At 41.3% G+C, this 26,419-nt stretch overlaps 1 protein-coding gene across 28 annotated transcripts in view; it reads right to left on the reverse strand.

The window, feature by feature from the left end:
* The window catches only part of plecb (plectin b), a 120,775-nt gene that overhangs the window by 24,076 nt on the left and 70,280 nt on the right, over nucleotides 1–26,419 (reverse strand). For 8 of the 28 annotated variants that reach the window (XM_085178796.1, XM_085178804.1, XM_085178811.1 and 5 more), the window contains 12 exons: nucleotides 12,128–12,189; nucleotides 9,090–9,104; nucleotides 8,491–8,580; nucleotides 7,873–7,908; nucleotides 7,249–7,326; nucleotides 7,022–7,126; nucleotides 5,366–5,532; nucleotides 2,303–2,418; nucleotides 2,062–2,165; nucleotides 1,246–1,365; nucleotides 372–467; nucleotides 136–263 (listed from right to left, as the gene is read on the reverse strand). In XM_085178796.1, the coding sequence (XP_085034922.1) occupies nucleotides 136–263; nucleotides 372–467; nucleotides 1,246–1,365; nucleotides 2,062–2,165; nucleotides 2,303–2,418; nucleotides 5,366–5,532; nucleotides 7,022–7,126; nucleotides 7,249–7,326; nucleotides 7,873–7,908; nucleotides 8,491–8,580; nucleotides 9,090–9,104; nucleotides 12,128–12,189 (1,117 nt within the window). Of the gene's footprint in view, nucleotides 1–135; nucleotides 264–371; nucleotides 468–1,245; nucleotides 1,366–2,061; nucleotides 2,166–2,302; nucleotides 2,419–5,365; nucleotides 5,533–7,021; nucleotides 7,127–7,248; nucleotides 7,327–7,872; nucleotides 7,909–8,490; nucleotides 8,581–9,089; nucleotides 9,105–12,127; nucleotides 12,190–14,741; nucleotides 15,908–21,348; nucleotides 26,411–26,419 lie in introns of those variants that run through there. The other 20 variants (XM_085178797.1, XM_085178806.1, XM_085178814.1 and 17 more) reach the window with 12 other exon arrangements.

Raw genomic sequence — 26,419 nt, forward strand, 5'->3', positions numbered from 1 at the left:
TCACCACCTTTTTATTAAATATGGCTCTCAAGGGATTTTTCTGTTGCAGTTTGTTGTTAGCACAGCAGTCCTTGCTAAAGAAAAACTGATGCAAACTGATCACAATCATCATATGTCTTATAAATCCGTCCCAACCTCTCAAACTCTATCCTGAGGAGTCGTTCTCTCTCAAGAATGGCCACGTGGAGTCGACCCCACTCCTTCTCCACATCAATGGGATGGTAGCCTGGAGGGACCTTGACCTGACCAGCATGCACTGCACTCTGTATATGGAAGTAGAAAGCATTTAGTTGTTAAGCGTTGGTATAACAGTGCTGAAAGAACAGAACAGAATTCAACTTATTAAATTAAATGATTGTTGGTTAACTTGCCTCAAAGGACTGGTAGATGTGCTTAGAGCGACTCTTATCAGTCTCTTTCACTGGCAGCTCTGTCTCTTTGAACTTCAAGAACTGGCGCCAAAGAAGCTTAAGGGGAAAAAAAGAAACACAAAGAAATTGTTTATTGTTAAATTAGATTTCCCTTTATTCATTCTAATAATTTTATAGACCTCAAATTATCTATAAAAGTTCCTGGTATTTTTTTTTTTTAAATCAGAATTGTCAGATGGTAAAAACCTTAATTATATGAGTATGAATACAATAAAGTAACACATCCTGTGACAGTTCTGTGACCAGCAGTGGGGTGAAACAGTATTCACACATTGCTGTGACCACAATAAACACATTTAGCCTCGTACATTTTCCTGCCCCAAAGTGTCTAAATGAATTTGATTAAGTATATTCAAAAAGAACACCCTAGCCTGCTACTTTTAATACAAATATTCTACTAATACAGACCTTCAAAGAAATGTAGAAAAATACTAAAGTCACGCTATGCTTTTGTAAAGGGAGTGCTGACAGGGAGTGGTGATTCTCCCGAGGATTAACTTAAGCATTATCTGCCTTATGGCTGTCTTTTCTCAGCTCCAGCACTGCCCCACCTTCAGTACAACAATGCTTGTGGGTATAGTCGTCTCTATCTGCCTACAGCCAGACATTATGTAAGCATGTCCTTTGATCCAGTAATGGATGGCTGCAAACGTATTCCCATTTTTGACACAGGTGCTATGTTTTAATTGTTTCTTAAGAACATAATGAGAACTTATCGGTGTGTCTTTCGATATTGCTCAACTGCAAACATGCCTGTAACAAAATCCCTGGCCTAGAGACAAAATAAGCGCATATCCTTAGCATATCGTCTCACCTCTATCTCCTCGTAGCTGGCAGGAAACTTCCTCTCTTCGAAGATCATGACATGGTGACGGATCCACTGGAGCAGAACAGTCACCAGCTCGTAGTACTCCTGCCAGCGCAGCTCCAGCTCCTGCAGCCAGCACAGCAGAAAAGATAGCTGCGAGTTTAACAACAAGAAACAGGAGGGCTCTTCTCCTGCATCTCCATTTTAGTTCACTCACACACAACCCTAAACTCAATTAGGTAGCAACAATCCAGGTCTTATGCGAGTAGACAAAGAAGCAGAGGCTAGAGGAGAGGTTGTTAAAGTGTGGACTGCTGAAGGAGGAAAGTGGGAGAAATAATAAGTGCATGAAATCAGATTTCATGTATTTGGGGTCATAGTACATGAATTACTGCCTGTGAGGACAGTAATGTGAAAAGAAAAAGTCCTCAGATGTATTCAATATTCACTATAACACAGCTCAACTTTAAACTCTGGACACTGAATCAAGTAAACGAGTTTGTGCGTGTGCGGAAGCTACATGTTTTTCTATAAACAGACAATGGGTGACAATAAATGTTCAAATCCTCACTGTCTTGGTAGCTGTAAACACCACAGGTTGTTCATTTGCTGTGATACTTACTTTCACAAGACTTCAATTTGTCTTTGAAGCATTCACAGGATAGGAATAAAACTGACAACAAAAGCTAAGTTTAGGCACAGTCACAAGCTTCTTCAGTCCTGATTAAATCTGATAGAGCATTCCTTTAGATCAAATTAAAGTGCGCATTCATGTTGCGAAGCTTTATTTTTTTTATTTCACTGTCTCCATGTTTTCCTTACGTTGGCTCTCATGCCGTCGTGTACATCAGTGCGCGGCATGGCATCATACAGGGAGGACACGTAAGTGATGATGGATTTCTCATCTGGGTGAGGGACATCAACATCTGAAAGGATATGGTAAATTTATGTGATGTGACATAGTCACCAGCAGTTTGTGAGTAACAGAATTACTTCAGCTGAAATCAGTCTTAAAAAAAAAGGTTGTCTGTGTCTGTTTGAAAACATTTTTGAACACTTTTACCTTCAGGGTCCAGCAGGCGGGTCACACCCAAATCTTTCTCAGCCACACTGAAGGCTTGTTCTAGATTCTCCAGGTTGGTCTGTTGATACACTTTGCCCATGTTGATGAGTCTGGGACTACGGAACACAAAAATGCAACTGATTACCCACAAGGCCACAAGACCCACAAGTCCAATGTTCGGAATAACTCCCAATAACATTTTATTCTATATCCTAACATCTAATAACATCAGACTTCTCAAAAGCACTGGTTTTGAGAAGTCCCCAGTGGGTAAGTAGGATGTTGTCTTCAAAACAGCTGCATTTGAAAGAACTAGAAACGCTTCCAGCTTGGCGCACATATACAATGACACCACCAATGCCTCAACTCAGAGGAAAATGATAGGAAGATAAATATCACACCTGAATGCATTTGCAGAATTACTGCAGTCTCTGCCAGCACGTTTCATAAACATGACCCCAATACAGCATATTAGCAGTAGAACCTCTTAGACCAGGGGTGTCAAACATAAAGCCCGGGGGCCAGAATCGGCCTAGCAAAGACTCCAGTCTGGCCCACAGGACAGCTTTAGAAAATGTTAAGTGGGGCATGGATTCCACAGTAAACATATTAATGTGAATGAATAAAAACTTTATATTTGATAGTAAAAGCACAGTCAGAGCAATGAACTACCAGAATATTTTCTGTAGTTTTACACATTTATCATGTAGTTTCACTGGTCCGGCCCACGTTGGACCAATGTGGGCTATGTGTGGTCCACGGTGTAAAATGAGTTTAGCGCCCCTGTCTTAGACCCTCTGCCTGTGGCTGAATGCTGTAGGAGAGCCCGCCCGCCTGTTCAGTTTCTGACAGAGCTGCATGAGCACCTGCCTTTTTGTCCTCAGGGTGTTTGACGCTTTCTGGCAGATGTCAGAGCATCTATAGGTGGAATGCAATTTACAGAGCAGCTAACATAATCAAAGCTGACACAAGTTAGGCTGGCAACCAGCCGCAGCTTGACTCCCACAAGAGGCAAAAGTTCAAATTTCCAGAGTGCAGAGCAGGATGATTGAATGCCTCGCCTTATCTCCTTATCTATCATGCATGCAATCCCCATTACAGAATTTTCAATCGGCAGTTTTAAAGACATTTCCAAATCTACAAATTCGAACGTGCAAGCAAAAGAGAGTATATGCAGATACATACAAATCTCTCATCGTTAGAGTGGAATGGTCCCCATTGTATCTGTACACAGGAGAAGACTCTGCATGACGGATTTCTCGAAGAGAGTATTGTTTTATTGGCGTTGGTGGACTGCTCATGCTCTGACCCCCTCTTCCGTGAAAGCTTCGGGACCTCCATCCGTGCCCCAATTCTTCGCTGCTTGAGCGGGCCCCTGAGCTATTAGAGCCCCGTCCTGAGTCCCAGGAAGATCCCTCTGATGGGATATCCTCACACAACATGACCACCCTGTTGTCCACATTGCTGACACTTTCTGACAAGTTCCTGATGAAGCCCAGGCTTCCCTTCTTCTTTTTAGACTTCTTCCTTACACTGAGCATTTTAACATCAACAAGAAGGTCCAAAAGCTGTATCGACTGTAGTTAACAGGTGCGTTAATTTGAGCAAATCTTTTTTAAGGCTTGCCCATTGCATGTAAATGCATCCTGGCATTGTCTCAGGTGTCCATCATCTTCAGAGGATCTGCGTAATCCTTCAGCTGTGATCCCTGCTCCCTGAATTCTTTGCCCTGAAACCTAACTTCAGCTGCGTCTCTGCAAATCCACGCTGGAAACCATCACACATGTACAGAAAACTTGGAAAATCTTGAATTCGCCGGATGAATGACAGTTCGACAGTAGATTACCCTGAGTTATGCCTCAGCACCAAGTAACGTTACACTTTTCATGTAGCAGACACAGAGTGCTACAGTTACGCCCACACACCACACCCCTGACCTTCATGAAAGGCAGCAATGAGCCAGCCTCAGCAGCCTCCTACAAAAAGAAAAAAAACAAACAGTGCAGGTACGAGCTGAAGTTCAAGAAAACTTGCCCCTGCAAGAGTCTTTTTTCTTTTCTTTTCTAATAATGGATCTAAAGAAATACACCTCTGTCTTATGAAATGTAGCTTTTGTCCCATTTGTACTCTGGACTTATGTATGAATACCGTCATTTTAGAACCAACAAAATACTTCACTTCATTTGCGGATATCCTGAGAAATGCACGCATGTTCAATTCCCAGGATAATAACACACAAAGCAACCACTAATTCTACTAAGAAGACCCACAACAGATTTGTGGGATGTAGCATATTTATGCTTCAACAAAAAGAGCTTTGGATTTAGCTTTTCAAACTTAGGTTCCCAACAATTTAACAAGCCAGCTGCATTTAACGCAGGAATTACCATCTTATAACGCAGCCAAAGGAGGCACAGAGTTACTCGGGGCCAACACCTACCAGAGGTATTCTAAGCCTTAAGGCTTGGAATCTGCTTGAAGACTCTTTATTGAAGCAGCATGAGCATGTGCACAGTCAGGTGCGGAAAAGTATCTATAAGAGGCATTTTTCAAGGGAGATCACGGCAAAAATAGTCCAACTGTATCACTGAGTTCAAACAAAGTAAATACATTTGCAGCTATGCACAGTATGTTAAGGCTCTGTATGGAAGGAGCTATATGCTGTGACTTATCGTCTCTTAGTTAAAATAAATCAGCCATACTAGCTTTTAAAAGCCACTTGTGCTTATCATGTCTAAAAAAATTCTTTCTGTCAATGCTGAGGCCGAGTTTAATTACAGTGCAGGCTTAAACTGGCACTACAAAGTGTAAGTGTACTGAGTAAAACTTATGGATGGTTGTGTGTCATGACAAGACCGTGCAAAAAAGCTATGAGAAAGTGCTCCATTCTGGAGACAATGCTATTATGTCAGTCTTAAATATGTTAAGCCTTGTTATGTTGGCAGTGCAGGCTTGGAACAGGGACCTGCAGCGGGCTTTTCAGTTTGTTCTATGTAATATCAGCATATTTATTGCCATTAGCGTTGGGATTATTTTCCATTAAAAAAAACTGTGCACACTCACTAGTGCTTGTGTATGACAGCATTGAAGAGTTTGCCATCCCTCCAGCTGGTGGTGAAGTTGTCACAGCGGATGCCCTGGTAGCCATCTGTCATCCTCTGAGACCAGAGCAGCAGCTTCTCCTTGGCCGTCATGTCTTCCGACTGGCCGTTGACCTGAATATCTGAGATCTGTAACAGTTTCATGCAAAAGAGCGTTAACACTTGTGGAAGACAGAGAGGATTTGTGGCTAATGCAAGGAATGTGGACGAAATCCATCATTAGTGGAAACCCAAAAGATGCAGTTTAAAGTGGACCTATTATGCTTTTTCTTAAATATAGCCGTTTTCGAGAGGCAGCCAATCAGAAGAAAGCTGGTTTAAAAGAAACTTTAGTGGAATTCAAGTTAAAAAATGGAACTGAAAATAGTCACAATAGGTCCAGTTTAAACAGAATTACTCAACACCGCCTTAATTGACACCTTAGTCATTTCACCTTTAATATGTTTCATGGCTTAGAACAGAATGTGTGTGTTTCACAGGATGTAGTCGAGTTTTGCCTGACAGATTGCTGGAAAACACCACTGTGTCTGTGGCATCTGGATAACGTTTCATTTGGGGATTTTGATGGTAGGAAAGATGAGTCATAGCAGTCTTGGTTTTTCTCTTTTTTCCCATTTAACTGAGGGTAAATAAAGTGTAAATGGGCGAGCTAAACTCAGATTATTCTCTTCTAATAGCTCTGTTCTACAGATGCGATAACACTTTGAATATTCAATTCAGTAAAAAAAATAAAAAAATAAAAAGTATAAAGCCATCATTACTTCATTACTAAAACTCACCCCATTACTGTATCTTGAGACTGGCAATTAAATCTGCAATTAAAATCATCCTCCAAAGATTTCTTGGATCAAACCATCTTCTTTCCTTTGTGATCAAGTTAATTTAGGATAATCGGATCAGATTTGTGGGGAGTAGTTTTTCTCTTCCCTTTTAGTCTGGAGCCTTTATGACTCATCAGCAGCCACAGCCCAGCTCTCTTATTTTGCCTCTATTGTATAAACATATAAAGACTCTGGGAACGCAGTGTGTATCTAGAGGGCACAATACTATCTTTACCAGAATGCCATAATCAAACCACGCCACTCTCACCTTTTTTTCCCTCTCTGCTTAGCTTCAGCTTTCTGCAATCAAAACCTCCACCATTTTTCTATGGCTGAGGGTGAGGCCGTGACTATTAGGCTATCACCCAGGGATTTCTGCCTGGCAGCTTTTGGCATACACAGGAAAGGCAGAAAGAAAGGAGAGTATGTGGTAGGGCGTGGAGGATGCCATCAAGCATGTGCACTCAAACCTGACACGCCCTCCCCCCCTGGGAGTCAGGGAGAGTGTGACTCACACTAACACACCCTGACAGTGTTATATTTGTTTAAACAGTTCATATTAGCTACTAAACTCTAAATACCTGACTAGAGTTTTTATGTTAAAATAATACTTCTATGAAGAATATGATTTAATGAGAGCAATTGATTTAAAAAAAAAAAAAAAAGTCCTTTATGAGAGGTTTTGAAGAGCAGAGTCCCCTCTGATTGGCTCCAAGGAGATGGGAAGCAGCAGCCGAGAGGTTCAAATCCCAGAGACAGAGGTAGACAGCAATAATATAATGAAACATAACACTGACAGAAGAGGAGACCTGGAAGTGGAGGATGATGGTCCATATTAACCCCAGGGTCAACTTAGGGTTCCCATCAGCTATGTCATCGTTTCTGATGTTAACCAGTTTGACCTAAGAAAGCAAAACATTCACATTACTTGCAAGATTACAGCTGAAACTATCAGTCATCTTCTAACGATTGATATTCGCAGTCGGGTTTTTAAGGGTTTGATGTATCGTTATATATATCATACCTGCCGATGTCTGAGGAAGTCCAGTGCTATCTGTACATTCTGAAGTTTGTGGAATCGCATGCGGCCTTTCTCTCTAGGCTGAAGAGGTGAAAGAACAGATAAAGAAGTGTTTAGTTACATTGCAGACACTCAGTACTCAGTGCTACTGCCATTAGAAAGGACCAATAGCAACCAATAAAAAACAAAAAATGTATGATGTAAAAATCAAAATGAAAAACATTTAATAGAGAGATGAAATGGTTCTCCTTTCTTCGTCTTAGTCCTTTAGTTCACCAGAGAAACAAAAAAATAAAATTATGGGAAATTTGCATTAGCAAAGAAAATTTAAGCCATCTGTCAGGAAGCAAATATATGATGCGTGGCTTGTTTCTGGGCTTCTCAAACAGAAATCAAGGAAAAATTCTCAAACAAACAGAAATCAAACTAAATATTTTCTTGTATACGTTCACAGCAGCTACATGATGAAAGCAAGCCTGTCAGCACAAGAAACAAGAAAGTCCCAGCAACAGAACTCATCATGGCTTGAGGTTTGTGAATACCATGCGCAGCCAAAGAACCGGAAAAGTGCCGATGAATCATTAAAACAAAAACATAATGCCTACTGTAAGTTCCAAACCCACTCACCAACCGAACGCTCCTAGCCATGTCTCTCTCCCTCGGCTAGCCCCAGCAAGAGCAGTGCAAAGGAGAGGAGGCGAAGGCCAGACGGCAATGATCAGCACACACAGAGGAAGGTTAAAGGAAGGCAAACGGGAGAAGGAGGAGCAGAAAAGAAGAACCGTCGATCAGATAGGAGCACAGTTCACAAACACGCACACAGTCCAATGTGTTGTAGCTATGGATGCATTGTGAAAATGAGCAGAGCTGAAGCCGGTGGAGGGCAGCAGCAGCAGAAAAGCTTTGTGTACAATTTTGAACCCCAGGATATGAAATACATAAGCATTATGCAAAACAAAGAGAGAAGTTGAAGAAAGTAATTAAAATATAGCTTGTGAAATAGGAAGAAGAGGACGGCACACTGAAAAGGAAGTTAAGAGGTGTTTGTTTAGCGTAGTTCAGCTCAGGTTAAGCTCTTGACTGACAACTTGGCTGCTAATATTTTACAATTTGTTGCCACAGGGGTGGCATTCCAGGTTGACCTCACTAAAGTAATCCTTGTGTAGTTAGTCAGGATTAGGTTTGGGTTTGGATGCTGGAGGACTGCGAAAGAATAACTGACAAAAATCAAGAGACTGTACTCACCAGTGTTTCTCCAGAGAGGACCTCCAACAGCGAGATCAGGTTATGTCCATCTCGAAGGTCTTCATACAGGTCTGTCACATGACGCTGTGACTGTCACGGTGGGGAAAACAAAGGAAAACACAGCAGAGAATATGTCAAAAGGATTCATGATGATACAACTTGGAATAACCTGTTCCACATGACATTTGCAAACTCAAATTGTGGTGCAGTTTGCTGAAAGCTGACGGCTTAAAACACCTGCAGAGTCACGTACTGTAAGTTTTCTACAGTGCTTTGAGCACAATTCTACACATGTCAAGAATGCATAGCCACGAGCAGCCAAGCCCGACTGCTGGCAGCTGTCAGCCTGACACATGATGAATAGGACTTTAAATAAAATAAGAGATCATCAAGGGTTAAAAAAAATGATTTAACCTTTTGGATTTCAGTTAACTGAATTCATTGTTTATGCAACAGATGCGCTGTGCTTTTGCAACCAGACAACAAAACAAGTGAGGGAAAGCAAAAGAGACATGTGATGGTGCACAAACACAAGGGAGGGGAGACAGCCTTCATGCAGTGAGATACTGACCAGCTACATATTTACTGCCAGCACCTACCTCTACCCTCGAATGCTGGTGGTAGAGAAGAGAAGAGATGATATGAGTAATGGGGGAAAAGGAAAGGATAGAAACAAGAGAACGAGAAAAGCGTATGAACAGAAATTAAGTGATAGTTGGACTTTGGAGGATTTGATGGTGGACATGATGACAAACTGATGAAAAACAGAATAATTAAAGTACTCTCTTTTTTCGTAGTCTGCAGATATATTGGTCTACTGGGTGTGTGATTTCCATGTGGGAAATGGGCCTCAGCCCTAAAATGGAATGAAGGCATATTTTCCCTTGCAAGTTGCAACAGTGACTGATTCATCTTGGCAAGAATTTCCGCACCTTCCTACCATCCATATATCCATCTTATGATATGCTCCTCCCTGCTGCAGAGAGAGATGATTAAGCGAAGTGCACCACGGAGCTAAATTTAGGGATGGGAACCAACACTGCTGCCACTAGAGTTCACTGTTTGCACAATAAAAGCTCTTCTACTTTTTAGGATGGGTCATATTGTTAAAGTCTGCACCCTCTGAAACTGTCTGTCAGGGCTCTCTCCAATCAGATCAGTACCTGTTTACACAATTAAACGATGATGATCCGGTCTTTCTTTGTCAAGTAATGAATGCTGTGATTTGTCCTCTATCTTGCTGAATCTAGCACAGCCATCTATCGCCACTCCTTGGTTACTTTGTCCTGCTGCTGAAAGTTTACTAGGCAAACTGCAGCCTCGGCAGTAAAAAGGAGCTGCTTTCAAGGACAAAGTCATTAGTGCACATGCCTTACAGCAGTCCTTCCAGTGGTCTGTGATCCACTGTCTGGAAGCAACATGCTTAACATGCCTCAGGTTTTACATCATCTTGTGGAGTTCCTCTCATTTTCTTTATCCTTTATCTGATAACCATCCTTACAGAGTAGCCTTGATGTGCAACAGTTCAAGGTTCTAGACCTCATCACAAGCAATTTGTAGGCATCTACTAGAAAACAGATGCTCATCCCATAGCTGGTTTGATGTTTCACTCTTGTCTTACGCAAGATGAAGAGATTTATTGAGCTGGGTGGGGTGGAGGGCATAACACTCAATGGCCCTTTACAGCTCTTCATGGTTGCACCCAACCTCCAGCCTATCCCACTCGACCATTAAGCCATTAAATCAGTTTAACAGCGGTTTAACCTCACTAGAGCAGATCAGCACATTCGCACACATACTTTAACGCTTTCCCTCCCAAACGTGTGCATTTTGCTTCAGTGAGGTTCTTTACTTTGGGCTATACGTGGTGATAACGCTTCTTTTTTTGCTGCTAATAAACACAGACTCAAACTTTTCTATTAGAATACTGATATAATTCGAATATATACGGATTGATGTTGTCATCCTGAGAAAATAAGTGTTATCTAATGAGCACCTCTCCTTTACTCTAACTACACTTGTTTTCAAGTCATGGTAGAAAGTAGTCTGCAGAAAAAACTGTACCTGGAAAGGGCAGAAACAAATTCTTAAATTCATGTAGTGTTGCAGTATGCGGGTAACTGTAACAATAACTGGATGGGAGTACTTATGAAACTCCCCATGCATCAATGCATGCCTTTCAGTTTAAGGCGTGCACTGATGCCAGTACAGCCACCCCTACCTAGTAGTCTGTGCAGCACATGTGCTACCGTTGGCCTAACCCACCATTGGCTATGAGCCCAGACCAGAATTTGCCTCTTCAGAGGGAGCTAAGTGAGTCCAGATGTCTGTGACTCACCCTCAAATATTCACAGTGGACACTTAAGAGAAACAAGAGGGAGGAACTGAACTAGGTTCTCATGCAGTGGTAAAAGAAACCATAGCTCTGCACATTTATGGAAAGGATAACACTTTCTTTGTGCTCATTTGTTTCCTCTGTTTTGTTCCATTAAAAAAAGAAAGAATGGGCCTTCTGTCTGTGGAGTGGAGCACTTAATGGTTGTAAATGTAGTGCTGCCAATTGGAGTTTTCTGGAAGAAAAGTGGCACAAGCAGGAATATTTTTAGCCCTCTGAGAGAGCGGTATTGTGTTACACGGGCTAATTTGTCAACCTTAATATGGAGGTCTGGAATGAGGACTATAGTCCTTTTGACTTGACTCGCCTCCTGACCTGTTCACGTGAGCCTTCGGGCCATAGTTTGTGAATAGAGAGTGAGACAGGTGAGATTTGAAGAGTGCTGATGGACGGCTTACACAATCTCTCAGCTGATGACAGATGAGACTTCTGGTAAGCCTTCCCATCACAGTGCCCTGTTAGCACAAAACAAAAACCTGTCTAGCTAATGTATGTTTATGCAAGATGGGAGGGGGTGAGGGTCGCGGTGGCGGTGTTGGTAATGATTTCTGCAGAGATGTTAACAATGAACACACACTGACACTCGTTCAGCTGCTGTAAGATTTTGCTGTTATGTGGTTCTTTGTTCGCCTGAGTTTGTGATCTTTAAATTGGCACAAATCTTACAGGCTGCTGGAGCTCTGTGTGGATTCGACATGTTCCCCCTGTGCCTGACTGAGCTCTCTACAGGTACTCATTCTTCCAACCGCAGTACAAAAACACACATGTTGGCTTGGCTTGGTGCATAAGTCTGAATGTTCTTCTCTGTGCTAGCCTTATAACAGCTGCAATAGGCTCCAGCAACCCTGAATTGTAAAAGCAGTTGTATAAATGGATGAATGGAAGAATGCATGGAGTGACGTATGTAATGATCATACGTGGACATAATCCCAGAATACATGAGTTGCAACATTTATACAGCTTTATTCAACAGCCTCCTGGTGTTAAATGAGGGTCAGGGCAATCACTCACTATGCAAACATCTGCAGTTTGACACTGACAAAAGCTATGCTTGTTGCGACAGAAAACACCCGTACACGTGTTTGAACAAAAGGGAAATTTGTTGACACTCTTCTGTGACTTATGTTTCTCCCTCTTTGTACCTTAAGTCATGCTATGGATTGAGCGAGTGTGCGTACAAAAACCTGACCGTCAATGTTGCCTTAGTTACAACACAGGAAAAAAAACAGAATAGGGCCTCACCTTTATCAAGTGCTTGTTCACCCACTTTGTGAAGGTCTTTTTCTGGACTCGGTCTCGTTCATCTGCAACACAGAAAGAGCACAGTTAAACATCGGACTCGTAAGACGAGGAAAAGCTAAAACTAATTTCAAAATGAGTAGCATCAGGTGTGCGATTAATGTGTTTCTTCAGTGTATTTCTAACAGCACGCTAAGGAGGAAATCCCCAAGACTGACTGACAAGACTTTTTTTTCCTTCTGTAGAATAAACACAACTCATCTCTGGGTGGAAAACGGCTCTTGTGCTCTTGTTCAAGCCTGCATCTGAGTCAGGGAACATTTGAGACCATTTAATGTCTGCAGATGCACTTCTGTTGTCTAGAACCGCCTACTGATGTTGGCCAGAGGGGGCCGATGGCGCGATATGGCAGCCTCGCTTCTGTCAGTCTGCCCCAGGGCAACTGTGGCTACAACCGTAGCTTGCCTCCACCAGTGTGTGAATGTGAGAGTGAATGAATAATGGCATTGTAAAGCGCTTTGGGTGCCTTGAAAAGCGCTATATAAATCCAATCCATTTCATTAGAACACAGGTTTGTAAGGTCATGTCTCACTCTATGACACCACTGGCAGCTGTGCTCTTAAGACATAAACAAAAAGGAAAGGATCGAGGCTGCAGAAGTGAAATATTATTAAAGTGTGAAGATACTTGGGCGTGATAACCGTGCGACATAATAGCATAACTATTAGTCTGCAATTATCCGACAAGAAAGAACAAGGCCTAGGCATGGAATACACCCTCTAACATAACAAACCTTCATACTCCCTCTTATTCCTGTTCAGTTCAGGTTTAAATTAAAAAAGAAAAAAGAAAACATACACACATACACAAACACAAAAAGGTGTGCCACTACAATTATTTATTATGGACGCAGTAGATAGATGAGTCTGTTTGCTTTCATGTTACCCCACGTGATCTAAAAGTTGTGGTTTACTCAACTGTTCAGACAGGTTCAGGAAGTGCACCACCCAACTTCACTGACCCACTCAGCAATTCCTTCAGATTATGCTAGAATGTCCCACAGACATACCACAAAATCTTATCAGTTTTAATGGGAGTGACCCATCCACCTATATATGTTGACACGCCCAGCAATGAAAAGCAAAGGGTAGTGATTCAGTGCTAACATAAAATAGATGCCCAGAGGCTACCTTTTTTCCTCTTTAGAGGAAGTTGCCAGTAATTCTGGACAACTCTGTTATGGAACTGAGTTGCCATGGAAACATCATACTGAGACCACCAGACCTTTAAGCCTGCGGATTTTTCATCTGTACCAGCATTGGAGATAGTTGCATAAACTATCTCCACGCTTATACTTCCTGTCAAAGATGCAAAATTCCACATAAATAGGAAATGTTACAAGTTGCACCTTGACCTGTGATTGGCTGTGCCCTGTTTTACCTTTTATAATGAAATTACAACTCTTTTCATGTGCTTTTAGAAAGTAAAGGTGAAGGTGAAATTTTCACTTGTCACCACACATAAACATGCTTGATTGAGGGGTGGAGTTTATGGTCCAGAAGAGGATATGACTATAATAGAAAACACTATGTGGAAAAACTACATTTTCTGAACTATAATTAACGGTACTTGAAGATGCTTTAACTACATTTCAGAAGAAAATATTTTATCTTCTTTTTATATTTGCAGGTAATAGCACTTTAAGATACATTTTAACACATAGTCAGTGTATACTAGTGTATACTCTGCAAAGGCTCAGTAAAACTGTAAACGGTAAAACAATAGTGTAAGAAACGCTTTTATTTTGATATGTCATTGAAAATAAATATAAAATGTAGTAAGATTTGGTATTAGTACGTGACTGAATTGATATTTTTACTTGAGTAAAATGTAAAATGATCAGTATCCTTGAAGTTCAAGGCTTGATAGGTTTATATGAGGACATGCGCAGGGTGAAGCAAGGCTTTTACTGAGAAATGACCTTGTGGAAACCTTCAAAAATATCCATCTTCACAGGAATAAAGAACAATTTGAAGGAGAAACAGGAAAAAGAAATGTGATGCATGGAGTGACACATCGTTCATTTTGGCTGCAACCGAGGAGAAACAGTCTGTAGCTGGAGTGACTCACCCCCCCCCCCCCCCCCCCCAAAAACAAACAAACAAACAAAAAAAAAAAACACATCCAGCATGCCACACAGCAAAAGTTGTGAATGGGCTCTGCTGACCAATGTGAAATGAGGAAGCTGCTGATGGAAGGAAAGAGTGGACAGCACAGCCCAGCCTGACTAACTGCCACTGGATGTGAAATAATATGCAGCACATGATGCACGCCAGCGACTACAATAAAAGCAAACAATAAGCAGCAAAATAAAAAGATTATCATCTGGCATGCACGCAAAGTTTAAAAAAGTTTCACACAAAGCTTTTCAAGCTCTCGCAGACAAAGGGTCTGCAACGGGAACTCTGCCCAGTTTGGGAAATTAACTACACCTCTCACCCCTTCCTGGAAAAAAAAAACACTTAATTTGTGCCCAGAGGCTCCTCACACATGTGGGACCAAACAGATCAAGACTTGCAATTCAGCTATTTTACACTAAGTGCCCCCATACTGGTACCTTTCCTGCCGTCCATGGCCTTCAGCATCCCTTGATAGTAGCCGTCATCTGAAGGCACCCTCTCCCTGCCAAAGCTGTCAGAGGAGAAATTCCTGTACCTCTGCTGCTGAGAGGTCATTGTCGCCGTTTGTCAGGGCACAAAATAATATTCCTAAATGATAAAATATCCGTGGTGATCTTCCCCTTTGACAGGAACGTTTGCTTTTTACTTGTATCTATCCCTCCAGCACTACAGTTGGTCCCAGAGTAGGCAGTCCTGTGGCCACAATCCACTCAGCGTTTCACAAACCTATGATTTTTTTTCTCTTCTTCTTCTTCTTTTCCTCTCTTAACCTCCTCGCTCCCTCACTGGGTTTGGCTCTGCCCTTCTCTTTCCTCCCTATGTGGGTTTTTTTTTCACTCCCTTTTTTCCTCTTTTTCTGTTGCTCACTCTGTTCCCGCGAATGGTGCCTGTGGGCTATGACGTCTGGGCCTGTCCTTATGTGTGATGTGCCACTGTGCATTAGCGGTGGCCCTAGTGTGTAGAGGACACTCTACACACTAGTAAGGTTTGTGGGTGGGGCTCTAAACACACGCCTACCTCTTGCAATGTGAGGCAGAAATAGAAGAAGAAGTAGAAGGAGAGGCGAGGTGTGGCAACCTGCATGTACTATTACTTATTCACCCAACTTGCGCAAGAAAAGACACACGCACATGCACACACACCAGCTGAGTAAGAGGACGCAATAAAGAGCCATAAAAACTGATGCTCATGACCTTTTATACTTTAGAGTGAATTAAATGTGATTTTAAATGACTAAAATGTCCAACAAGAGCCTAAAAAGTAAAACAGAATGCTCTGAGTATCGCACACACATCTCCGGTTAATCATTATTTATGATTCATGCAGTCAGTCACTGTGATGTAAAAACAGTAGAGATGAGGGATGAAATAGTTTTGAGAAATGCTCTCATAAACCACGCCCTAAACATCTCAGATTTACTGAGAGATTATGACTCCATGTTCGAATGTGTCTGTGCGTGTAATTATTTTCTTTTTCACTACTGGTGACGGAAAAATACATCCTTTTGTTTATTTAAGTCTCCATGTAGAGCATGAAGTGCTGTCAAGTGTTGTATTTCACACTTCTAATCAAACAACACGTCCGTCTTTTCAATTCTATTTCAGGAATCGAAAGGGTTTTTTTTTTGTGTGTGTGTGTGTGTGTGTGGGGGGGGGGGGGTACTTGGCCAAAGTAACCTCCATTTCTCAGCTTCACTACACATTTCCTGCAGTATTTAAGGGAACAAAAGATGCATTAATTCCTGCTGTATAAACTAAATGATTTTGCCAGGCAACAAGAGTTTTTTTGAACAGCAAATCTCATAAAGCAAGCAAAAACATCCCTCTTTTTGTAAGAAAAAAATAGAAAAAGAAGTCAGGTAAAAATGAATTCTCTTTGACATTTTTATTACAACAAGTTCCACTAATGTTTTATCGCCCTGGAAAGCACCCTAATGATAGCACCACAGAAGACGCAGTTAGCAAAACAACACAGGAATACTGTTCATATGAACCTGTAGCGTTATAAACTATGAGGTAAGACTGAAGCAGCAAAATGAGTGGGCCTCTTAACATAAGCAATGTCATATTTACTTGATCATGTTTTACTTATTAAGAGGATGGTGTCATTATTGATTACTTTAAAAGTAACATACTATCAGTATGTAGTTTCACACACTTCCAGCTCTGTGTCTAAAGTTCCACAATTATCAGTTGATCAGAAAACTTTAGACCCTGCTTTCATAATAGTCCCCTATAGAGTCGCTGTACTATGTGCTGACAGCTAAGCTAGAGGCCAGGGTGTGTCTAAATCCTGCCCCTCTTTAGCCTAAGGTTGGTTATATATCCCATTTGCCCCACCATGGCTGACATCTCTTTATCAGGCATCTGAAAGTACATATTTTTTTCTTCAGTGTAGTCAGCATGGCCTGTGTGGACATGCAGGCACTTAATGTGTCAGTGTGCTTGTTTGGAGGTGTGTGTGTGCAAGCGATGCCTGACTCATTTGAGCCCTGCTAGCAAATTTGGAGACACACCTTTCTAGTTTCTACATTGTCTAGGCAAGCTGCAGAACTAAGGTGCGGTATGTGGGCAGGTAATTAAATCTGAAACAGGAAAGGAATCCTATCAAAGGCAGAACGTGCTGTGAAAATACTCAAAGGATATGATTTTGAAATGGATGGAAAAAGGTGTTTTTCATCTCCTAACACAAGTTAGAAAAGAAATTGATTTACAGGTGATCTGAGATGCAGAGGAAACGGTAGATGGTAACAAATATCAGTGACGATCTGGCGGGCAAAAGCATACAAGCACCTACTTGACCTGCATTTCTGTCAGTGCGCCCCAGGGTGGCTGTGGCTACAATGTAGCTTGCCATCACCAGTGTGTGAATGTGTGTGTGAATGGGTGGATGACTGGATATGTAAAGCGCTTTGGGGTCCTTAGGGACTAGTAAAGTGCTATATAAATACAGGCCATTTACCATTTACTCTCACTGGAAACACTATAGCAAAGGAGACCCAAAGGAAAATGGGCGAAAGTGTGGATCATCTTAGTCCTTAGATCTTTCCTCTAAAATGGAGGCATATCATTAACGTCTCAACATGCTTATTACACTGCTCCTTCATCTGGCTTCATTAAAAACCAGATGGAACACTTGGGTTTTTTATGAGAACGGAGAAAGTGTGGTGAAAATATAGAGTTGCTTTCTTTTTTTTGATGACAAGTTTGATGATGGACTTGATAAGGGCAGTGGTCATCTTACCACAGTAGTTCCGGATGTAGTGTTGCTGTTAGCATGACTACTAGCAATATAGTACAGTATCTGCTATTCTCTGCCATTAAGAGGAGGCTTAGGCTGTCTTTTGTATATACACAAATCAGACACAAATAAGCTAAACGAAATTTGGGAACATGGTACATATCATGCCTGCATGGTCTGTCCACAACCTGCATGTTAGCATGCTAATGCTAACATGTGTTTAGCTAAAAGCACCATTGTGGCTAAATTTTGTTTAAAATGTATTTTTGTTATTGATTTTAATTAGAATTTTGTGCATTATTTCATATTTTTCTGCTATGGTCTTTCTAACTATGTGTTAAAAAGTGCTTTACGAATTAAATTTAGCATTATTTATTATTGTGCATGCTGATATAGCAGAAAGCACCACTAGCATGGCTTTTGACCCTTACTCCTTTTACCACTAATATACCGTATCATCGTGGAAATGGTTTGGTATAATTATCATAAACACATGTGACAACCAATATAATGGGGTTAGGCAGTTCTATGTGCTAGTGGTCCTGAAATGCTAACTTTGTGTCTTTTAATGGTCGTGTCATTTTAGTTTTGCCCTGTTTGCTATCCTCTCTCTATGCCTGTTTTTCCTCCCCAATGGTACCAGGTTGTTGCATAGCTGGAGTTTTGATCTATAATGTTGAAGGCTCCTTGTTTTACAATATAAGTGCCTTGATATATGAAAGTGAACTGAAATTAATATAAAGAAATCTGTATTTTCACATATATACATGTAGCCTCGCCAGATGGTAAATTCAAACCCAGGACCTTCTTGCTGTGAAAACTGAAACAGGACCATCACACTGGATTTATGTGCTTTTAGCTGATCCCTGTGACACAGCTAAGCCTTCCACCACTTAAAACTACAACAACCTTCATTTAAGCACCATGGAGCACAAAGCAAAACAAATTAGAGGACAAAGGAATTCTAGGAATGTGTCATTATGGTCTTTTCTAAGTGCTGAAGCGCAGGGAAAAATAAGGGTTTAGACAGACGGAGGACGCACAACACCTTTCTTTGCAGAGGATGAAAAAGCTGCGAAACAAGGTTTGCTCCAACAGTTCAGGTTACATGCCTCTCTATCTCTCTCTCCCATGTTTCTCATCGTTGTTTTTAACCCCATGGTCACTTGCTCAATCGAGGTGAAAGTGTTTAAAGTGATATGTGGTTGCCACACCTTTTTAAAATGGAATGATGATAAACTGGGAGCAGCCTAAACACACCTAGCATTATCTCACGAGTTGTTCTTTAATGACAAGAAGCTACAAGGAGGAAAGGGACAAGATAGTTCCATTTACACTATCTAAATTCTTGGTAATCATATAAAAAAATGTAATTGAGTGTAAATCAAAAAAACATTTAATGATTGTCAAAAAAAGAAAAGTTTTTTTTAAAGTACTAATCGGCTGAAATTATTTTTAGGAATTAAAAAAGAAAAACAGTCAGTATCACATGTGGTATTTCCATCTGCTAAAATCACCCTCAACACTTGAAAATGTGGAGAAAAAAAAAAAGGGAACTTGAGAGACGCTTCTATGACAACATCCACAAATATACAGCACCGTGTTTCTCAGTGGTAACTATTACTGAGTCTTACTCATGGGTGTGTTTTTAGGCAGAGACAGAGGGGTTTCCCATAACTGACTATTTGACGAAAGGAAAACACCACCCTCGCCTCACATGACACTTTGGTGCTCCACTGGCTGAAGGTAGTAAAATATTCTGACCACTAGATGGCACCAGAGTACAACCACACCCAACTCCTTTACACTACATTCAGTCATCCACCCATTCACACACTGGTGATGGCAAGCTACATTGTAGCCACAGCTGCCCTGGGGCGCACTGACAGAGGTGAGGCTGCCGGACACTGGCGCCACCGGGCCCTCTGACCACCACCAGTAGGCAACGGGTGAAGTGTCTTGCCCAAGGACACAACGACCGAGACTGTCGGAGCCGGGGCTCGAACCGGCAACCGATTACAAGATGAACTGCCAACTGTTGAGCCACGATCGCCCATAGAGGGATGGACATGGTCAGCAACAATACTCAGCTAGGCTGTGGTGTTTAAATGATGCTCAAATGGGCTGTGCCAAGGAAATGCACCAGTACACCACCAGTATGATCCTGAGCTGCTGAGACAAGGCAGGATAGATCCAGGCTTTTGCATTGTTTCTGCCAAATTCTTACCCTAACATCCAAATGTGACATTAGAAATTGAGGCTCCGTTAGCTGAAGGAGAGGCAGCTGGTGTGGTCTTCTGCTGCTGTGGCCCATCTTCAGGGTTCGACATATTCTGTGTTCAGAAATCTTACTGCATATGTTGGTGGTAATGAGAGGTTATTTGAGTCACTGTTCTGTCCCTATTAGCTTGATGCAGTCTGGCCATTTTACTCTGGCATCAACACGGCACTTTTGGTCAGAGAACCGCTGCTCACTGGATATTTTATTTTTTTCAGCCTTCTCTCTGTAAATGCCACTAGATCAGCAGTTTCTAAAATACTGCATGCCACATTCAAATCACTTAAATCACCTTTATTCCACATTGACATACTCAGAACTTCAGATGGCTGTTTTCTGGCATATGATGGGCTGATTAGAGCAGAGCAGTTGACTACATGTACCTGAGAAAGTTTCCAGTGAGTGCAATCCAGAGTTAAGAAGGAAATAAATCAGAGGCGCCAGAGAAATCTCTGCCAGAAGTCCAGAAAACAATATTGCAGCCCTATTCAAAACAGAGACTTTAAATTCGTGCAAATAAATTACTGCATGGATTCACGAACACTTCAGAAAACTATCATCACTGAATAAAGTTCATAACTGAATCCACAAATTAAACTTAGAAGTCTATCTCACAAAGAAAATACATGTAAAAACAAGATTCATACATGTCTTCTCTGGGCTGCAATGAGGTAAAATGAGGGAAACTTCCCAGGGTTATCCAGGTTATTATTAATGTATAGATAGGAACCCAGCATCAATCATGGTGTCAGGATTCAACAGTGCACATTTGCGACATCTGCAAAGGAACCATTAATGCTTAACAATATAGGTTATGGAGCAATTCAAGCTGCCATCCAGACAAAATCTTTCATTTCAGGAAGATAATGCAAAGCTACACTACAACAGCATGTGTTTGTAGCACAACAGTCCTCATGCTCCAATGGCCTGTGCACTGTACTGACATGTTACCCATCAAAAACATTTGACACATAATGAAATGATGCTTCAAACTTTTGAAAAGCTAAAATCCAATCAAGTAAGATAAGGACGTTACGCCACAGGAATGAGATAAGGTCAACATCACATTGCACAGCAACAACAAAACACTTTTAGAAGATAAGAGAACAGATTGCACGAGTTGCACGAGCATTTCCAAGTGTTATAACAGAAGTGATGGTGGGAAGTATTAATTGTATTGTTTTATGGCAGATGCATATGAAAAAATAAATACACACATATATGTCATTGCAAAGAGTCTGTAATTAAATCTGTTTCAAGTCATACAACTATGTTCATAATTGCCATTTTTGAAATATCTTCTAATTGCATTTGGACTTGAAATATTTATGTGAAAGTCTAAAATACATTACCACTATTCAGCTACCATAATTCCATAAACTATAAATGTAGTTTACCCCCAACCTTCCGTCAGTCTCTCTGAGCAGGACTGTCTTGTACCACCCATGTAACATTCAACACAATGAAAAACACAACATACCAAACTCCTCCCTACCGTGTCCTATAAATCGAGTCTCACCACTCACCTGCACAACACATCTTGCTGTACAGGTATCTGGTTCGTTCTCCATGCGAGCTCATCTCATGCAGATAATTCCCTCGCTCAAAGTTCCACATCCCAGCCATGCTGATGCGAATGGAAGTGTACACAGGTAGCCTTTTGTGTTTCAGGTAAGCTGTGCCAGCTGGTGTAAATAGTGGAAACAGGAGTGACTTTCAAACAGAAAGTCGTTTCTTTGAGGGGGGGCAGGGCCCAGCCCAGTGCTGGGCTCTTTTAAGGACAAACACAATAGACAGCAGACTGGTAGCTCAACATAATTTTCATAGTTTAATTATGCCGTCCTTTGACTTATTAGTCATTTGGTTAAGCATATCTGCTCAATGAGAACCATGACAAATATAAAACTGGAAGCAAAAGCGCTTTGTTGCCCTACAGCCATCCATTTATCAGACTGTCACTCGTCTAGAGTCAGTTTACAATTTGTACAAGCATTTAAAACAGAGGTGTTTGTGCACCTACAGGCACGTCGGTTTGTGAGACTATTATGAGGCTTCACATCTTTAATGCTAATCCAAGATAGCAGACTAGACATCTGTTGTGTTATGATTAGTATTTAATCCAACTGCTTTAACCTGAAACTTTCGTCTCTCACTGCTTTTTTCACCTTCGCAAAAGCTCTGAGCTTCAATAGCCTGCATCTTGCCAGAATACAATGTATTTATTCAGATTAACAAATCCTAAGGCACATAATCCTAAAAGTAAATACAGTGAATATGCCCCTACCCATTACCAGTTTACTTTAGGATCTGGATATTTAGCATGGGACAAAGCACAGTAAAATGTTGAAGGGAAAGTGCAGATCACTGATCTCTGACCCAGGACTACCCGTGTGCCAGGATCTTATCACACCGGACGCTGATACGGATACTTTCACTTGACCTCCTTGATTTTATTTTACAAGAAACTTTAATGTTTAATGTAACAATAATGTTGACAGGGACATTAAGACCTTCACACTGACAGCTAGCATTTGCAGTGCCACACTTGGACTCTTGGACTCTACTAAATTAGCATTATATGACTCACTGTACAAAATAACACTTGTAGACTTAATTCCGGGCCTATTTAATATATCATCTAAAACAAGCTGTTTTAGCTCTCTTCACTGTCCCTTTATCCACCTTTCTTTTTTGTTGTTGTTGTTCTTTTTTGATTTGTATAGCATGTGGGTGACGCTTCTGTGCTATATGACAAAAAAAAAAGCATAATTAATCTGCTTTAAGGAGGGGGTCAGATCATAGTATTTGTTTCTATTATCCCTGTGCTGCTCATAAATAAATCAGCTCTATACGAGCTCCATCTGACTGTGTGTCTCATCACAGCTTGTTCATTATTCCCAGAGGACATGAGAGCTGTATCCAAACCAGCTTCCATAAGCCCCTAAGAAAAAAATCTACTGTTTAATTTATGACTCATGCCCACTGGTTTACCAGCACCAACCACAATGGTGGGGGCCATTTAGACTTTTTTTTTTTACATACTCACGAGCCCTGGAAAAAACAGACACATACAAACCCACACACACTGGTGTACTGTATTGTAAGTAGTAATTGGATTGCTCCAGAATAAAACTCCTGCCTGTTTCCAGGAAGAATGCTGGCTTTTCCATGAACCAAGCCAAAGCCATAACCAGAAGTCAACCATCACAGCCCACACAACTATGAGAGGGCCCCACATGTAGCTCTAAAGGAGCATTTGCTTGGCGATTGAATGTCATCCATGCGCTTAGCGTGTCAAACAGGATGTTACACTTCACAGCGTTCTGTGAAAACTCTGACACCTTCTGGGCGACTGCAGAGTGCTGGAGCAAGAGCTTTCCATAGCTACAGCAGCTACATGTTACGCCTGAAAATTCTCAACCGATCATTTATGCAAAGCAGTTTAAGCAAATTAACAGTCTGGTTCCAAAACAGCCATCAGCCAATGTAAATAGTGCGACAGATCTGGGTTCTTTTGCACCATAAAATATATTCATCCTGATTTTGATTGTCTGTGTAAGGGCAGACAAACAGAGATGAAAAGTCAAAGCTCAGGAGGAGAATGCAGAGTGAGGCACCTTGTGTGTGACTCACAGCATTTTTTCCCCCGCCCCCACCCTTCTCACGATTTTCTCCATACTGGTCATCGATGGAGTAAAATGCCAGCATCAGCGTTTCCATATCTGCACATGCAGCCTACCACGGTCAATAGCATAAGACCAGAAGCTAAATCACAAGTGGTCAGACCGTGTGGTGTATGCTCTCACTCCTGTATAAGTGATAGCTCGAGCCATTGAGCATTAGTGGATAGAGGACAGAGCTGTCATCATGCAGACTGGGTGCCAGTGAAAAATAGGACAGCTAAGAAAAAAAAAGCCCCCTGATGGGTCTAGACCGAAGGGGACAGATCAGAAGGAAGAGCAGCTGCATTAATGCTTCAGTATCAAAGACAATAAAACATTATCCAAAAGGACATCATAGAGTAAATGTCAGGGCACATAACACGAAACTACAGCCAAAGCAACTGGGCATCAAATATTAGTCTTCGTGTCCTTAGAGTAGTGAGTCAACTTTGAAGAATATTACATTTTGCATAGTTTTGTGTAGGTGAATGCATTCTTTAGTGTTGCCTAATGTGCCATTTTGGCCATGGGAAATGAAGTTAACGTTTGCTTTACGCCCTGCATGAAAGCATCTCGGCCAGCTTTCTTTTTAGAGTTGTTTCACAACAAGCGCTTTCCTTTTACTCCTATCTTAGACTGATAACATTAACACTTCCCATGTTAAAGAGCAAGATACCACACTCTTTAAACTTTATCATGATAACAACAATGAGCCATGACAGCTAAACTACAGACACTTTGGAAATCAATCAGGACTGCTAGTGACATCTTAGACATCTTAGAAACCTGGGTTTTGAACAGGGTTTGGACTGATCAATAGCCAGACTTGCACTAGCATGTCTTAAAATTTAAGCAATTGAGTACTTTTGGGGTATCGTGTCAACAACGACTCGTGTAAAGGCATTGGATTAAACAAAATATTATTTAGTGTAGGACTGTATTATCTGTTAGCTGTTCTGAGCACACAAAAGCTACATTTATCCAGGATAATCCAAAGAAAAAGTCATCAAAGTGTTGACTCATGGATGCAGCATCTCTTTTGTAACACTGCTAGGGTTTCAAAAGCTACCGGCTGCTTTGGAAATTGGCAGTGCCTCAAACCAAGCAGGTGTACTGAACCACTACACGACTTTTTAAAGAAATACAGGAACAACCTTCAGCAAGAACACACATCCACACACAAAAACGGACAGAGACATATTGGATCTGAAAGCAAACATGGCCCAACAGGTTTGGGAGGGTCCTTACCAGCAACTGAATTACCAAAACCCTGCTCAGCTGCTGTACTCTGCAGCAAAAGAGCTTCTGTGGAAGTTCAGCTAGGTGGAGCCCGGGCCAGTACGCATCTATGTTGTGTGACCGGTCAGACCTACATGTCTCAAGAACCTGCAACAGGCTTCACATGCTGTCTGGGAAATGTGGCGGCGTAAAACTGGCACATTATGGCCTGGTGGCACCTTTTGACCTGTCACGACTGACAAATTTTCAAGGTCCCACATGACCTATACAGACAGTAAACATGCTAAATGTGAAGCTGCGCGGAAGAGAGTTTTAGGGTTAGTAATGTGACTTCTTCAGATGAGTATCAACAGAAAGTATCAAAATGAGCATTTTTTTTTATATAATCTCTAATCAGACACAGAGAGGAAGAGATGAGGCAAATATATTTTCTGATATCTAGCTGCTTTACCCTGAAACTTTAGTATCTCACTGCTTTTTTTGTGTAAACTTTGAAAGAGCTTTAATACCCTACATCCTGCCACAGTTATGGTTACTAAATGCCCCAAAATGAGCAGCCAGGGAAGAGCGGGTCATGGGTGGCTTTCCAGCATTAGTCTGGACAGAGATAACGTAAAGGGTGTGAAGAAACACGCCTCGTGACAGGTGGGCCTTCATTGGGAGGGGGAGGGATGGCAGAGGCGTGGCAGGGACATTTGAAACTGCAGGGTCTCTCTGCCCCACCCCCCCAAAAAAAGATGTTTTCAGAACTTAAAATCACTTCAGTGATTATAATCATTATATCATCAGGATTTTTTTTTTGTTTATTAGGAAAAAGGATTTTGTTATGATTACAGCATCCTTCAAAAGTTTTATGACTTAAAAAAGACTGAAACAGCACATGATGACAATTCAATGTTTTGTTGCATGGCAGGACCTATAAAAACAACTCAACAGGTGACATGGTGATATAAACAGTAGTACAAATCCAGGGCTTTAGCTGCCACCTGCTGACATTTCTTAACAAAATGTGTTGGTATTGTGCTGGATGCCAACAGGTGTCCATGAATATGGAGACTTTGGAAAAGGTGGACTTGTTTCAACATTAAAAAAAGGCAGAAGTTATCTTTTTAATTTTGTGGATTTCCTTCAAAATGTAATTCTAATTTAACTGAAGAGGATTCAGAGAATTATTGCAAAACAAAACATGGTGCAATGCTAAATGGGTGGATGAAAAAAAATGTAAATTAAATGAATTACACAGTTTTACAGCAATGTGAAATAGCCAGGAGAGACCCACAACTATCTGACACACACAAGGGCACATTTAAACACGCTGTATGAGCCGCTGCTGATTGTTGACTTCCATCAGATGTCACAAGAGGTAATAGTAGGGGTGGGGGTACTGCAACCCCCCTCCTCCCAAATGCTCACCCTCCTTCACTTACATACCATCAAATAAATGAAAATACAGAAGGCAGCCAAGAATTTCCTCACAACAGCTCAGTCACACTGTGAACAACTATGAAAGACAATCCATGCCGCAGTAGCTGTTTGTGATGGGAATGTGTGTGCCTGTGTCCTGTTAGAGTGAGTGTGTACGCACAACAACAAGACATTACCCAGTGCCTTTGCCAAAATCCCAACAACGGTCATCAGCCAGGAAGACAAGCACAGTTAGACACAAAGACACAACACAGAAACTTCAATTGTGTGA

Source organism: Neolamprologus multifasciatus, chromosome 11 (assembly GCF_963576455.1).
Source record: "Neolamprologus multifasciatus chromosome 11, fNeoMul1.2, whole genome shotgun sequence".
Taxonomy (NCBI): Eukaryota; Metazoa; Chordata; class Actinopteri; order Cichliformes; family Cichlidae; genus Neolamprologus; species Neolamprologus multifasciatus.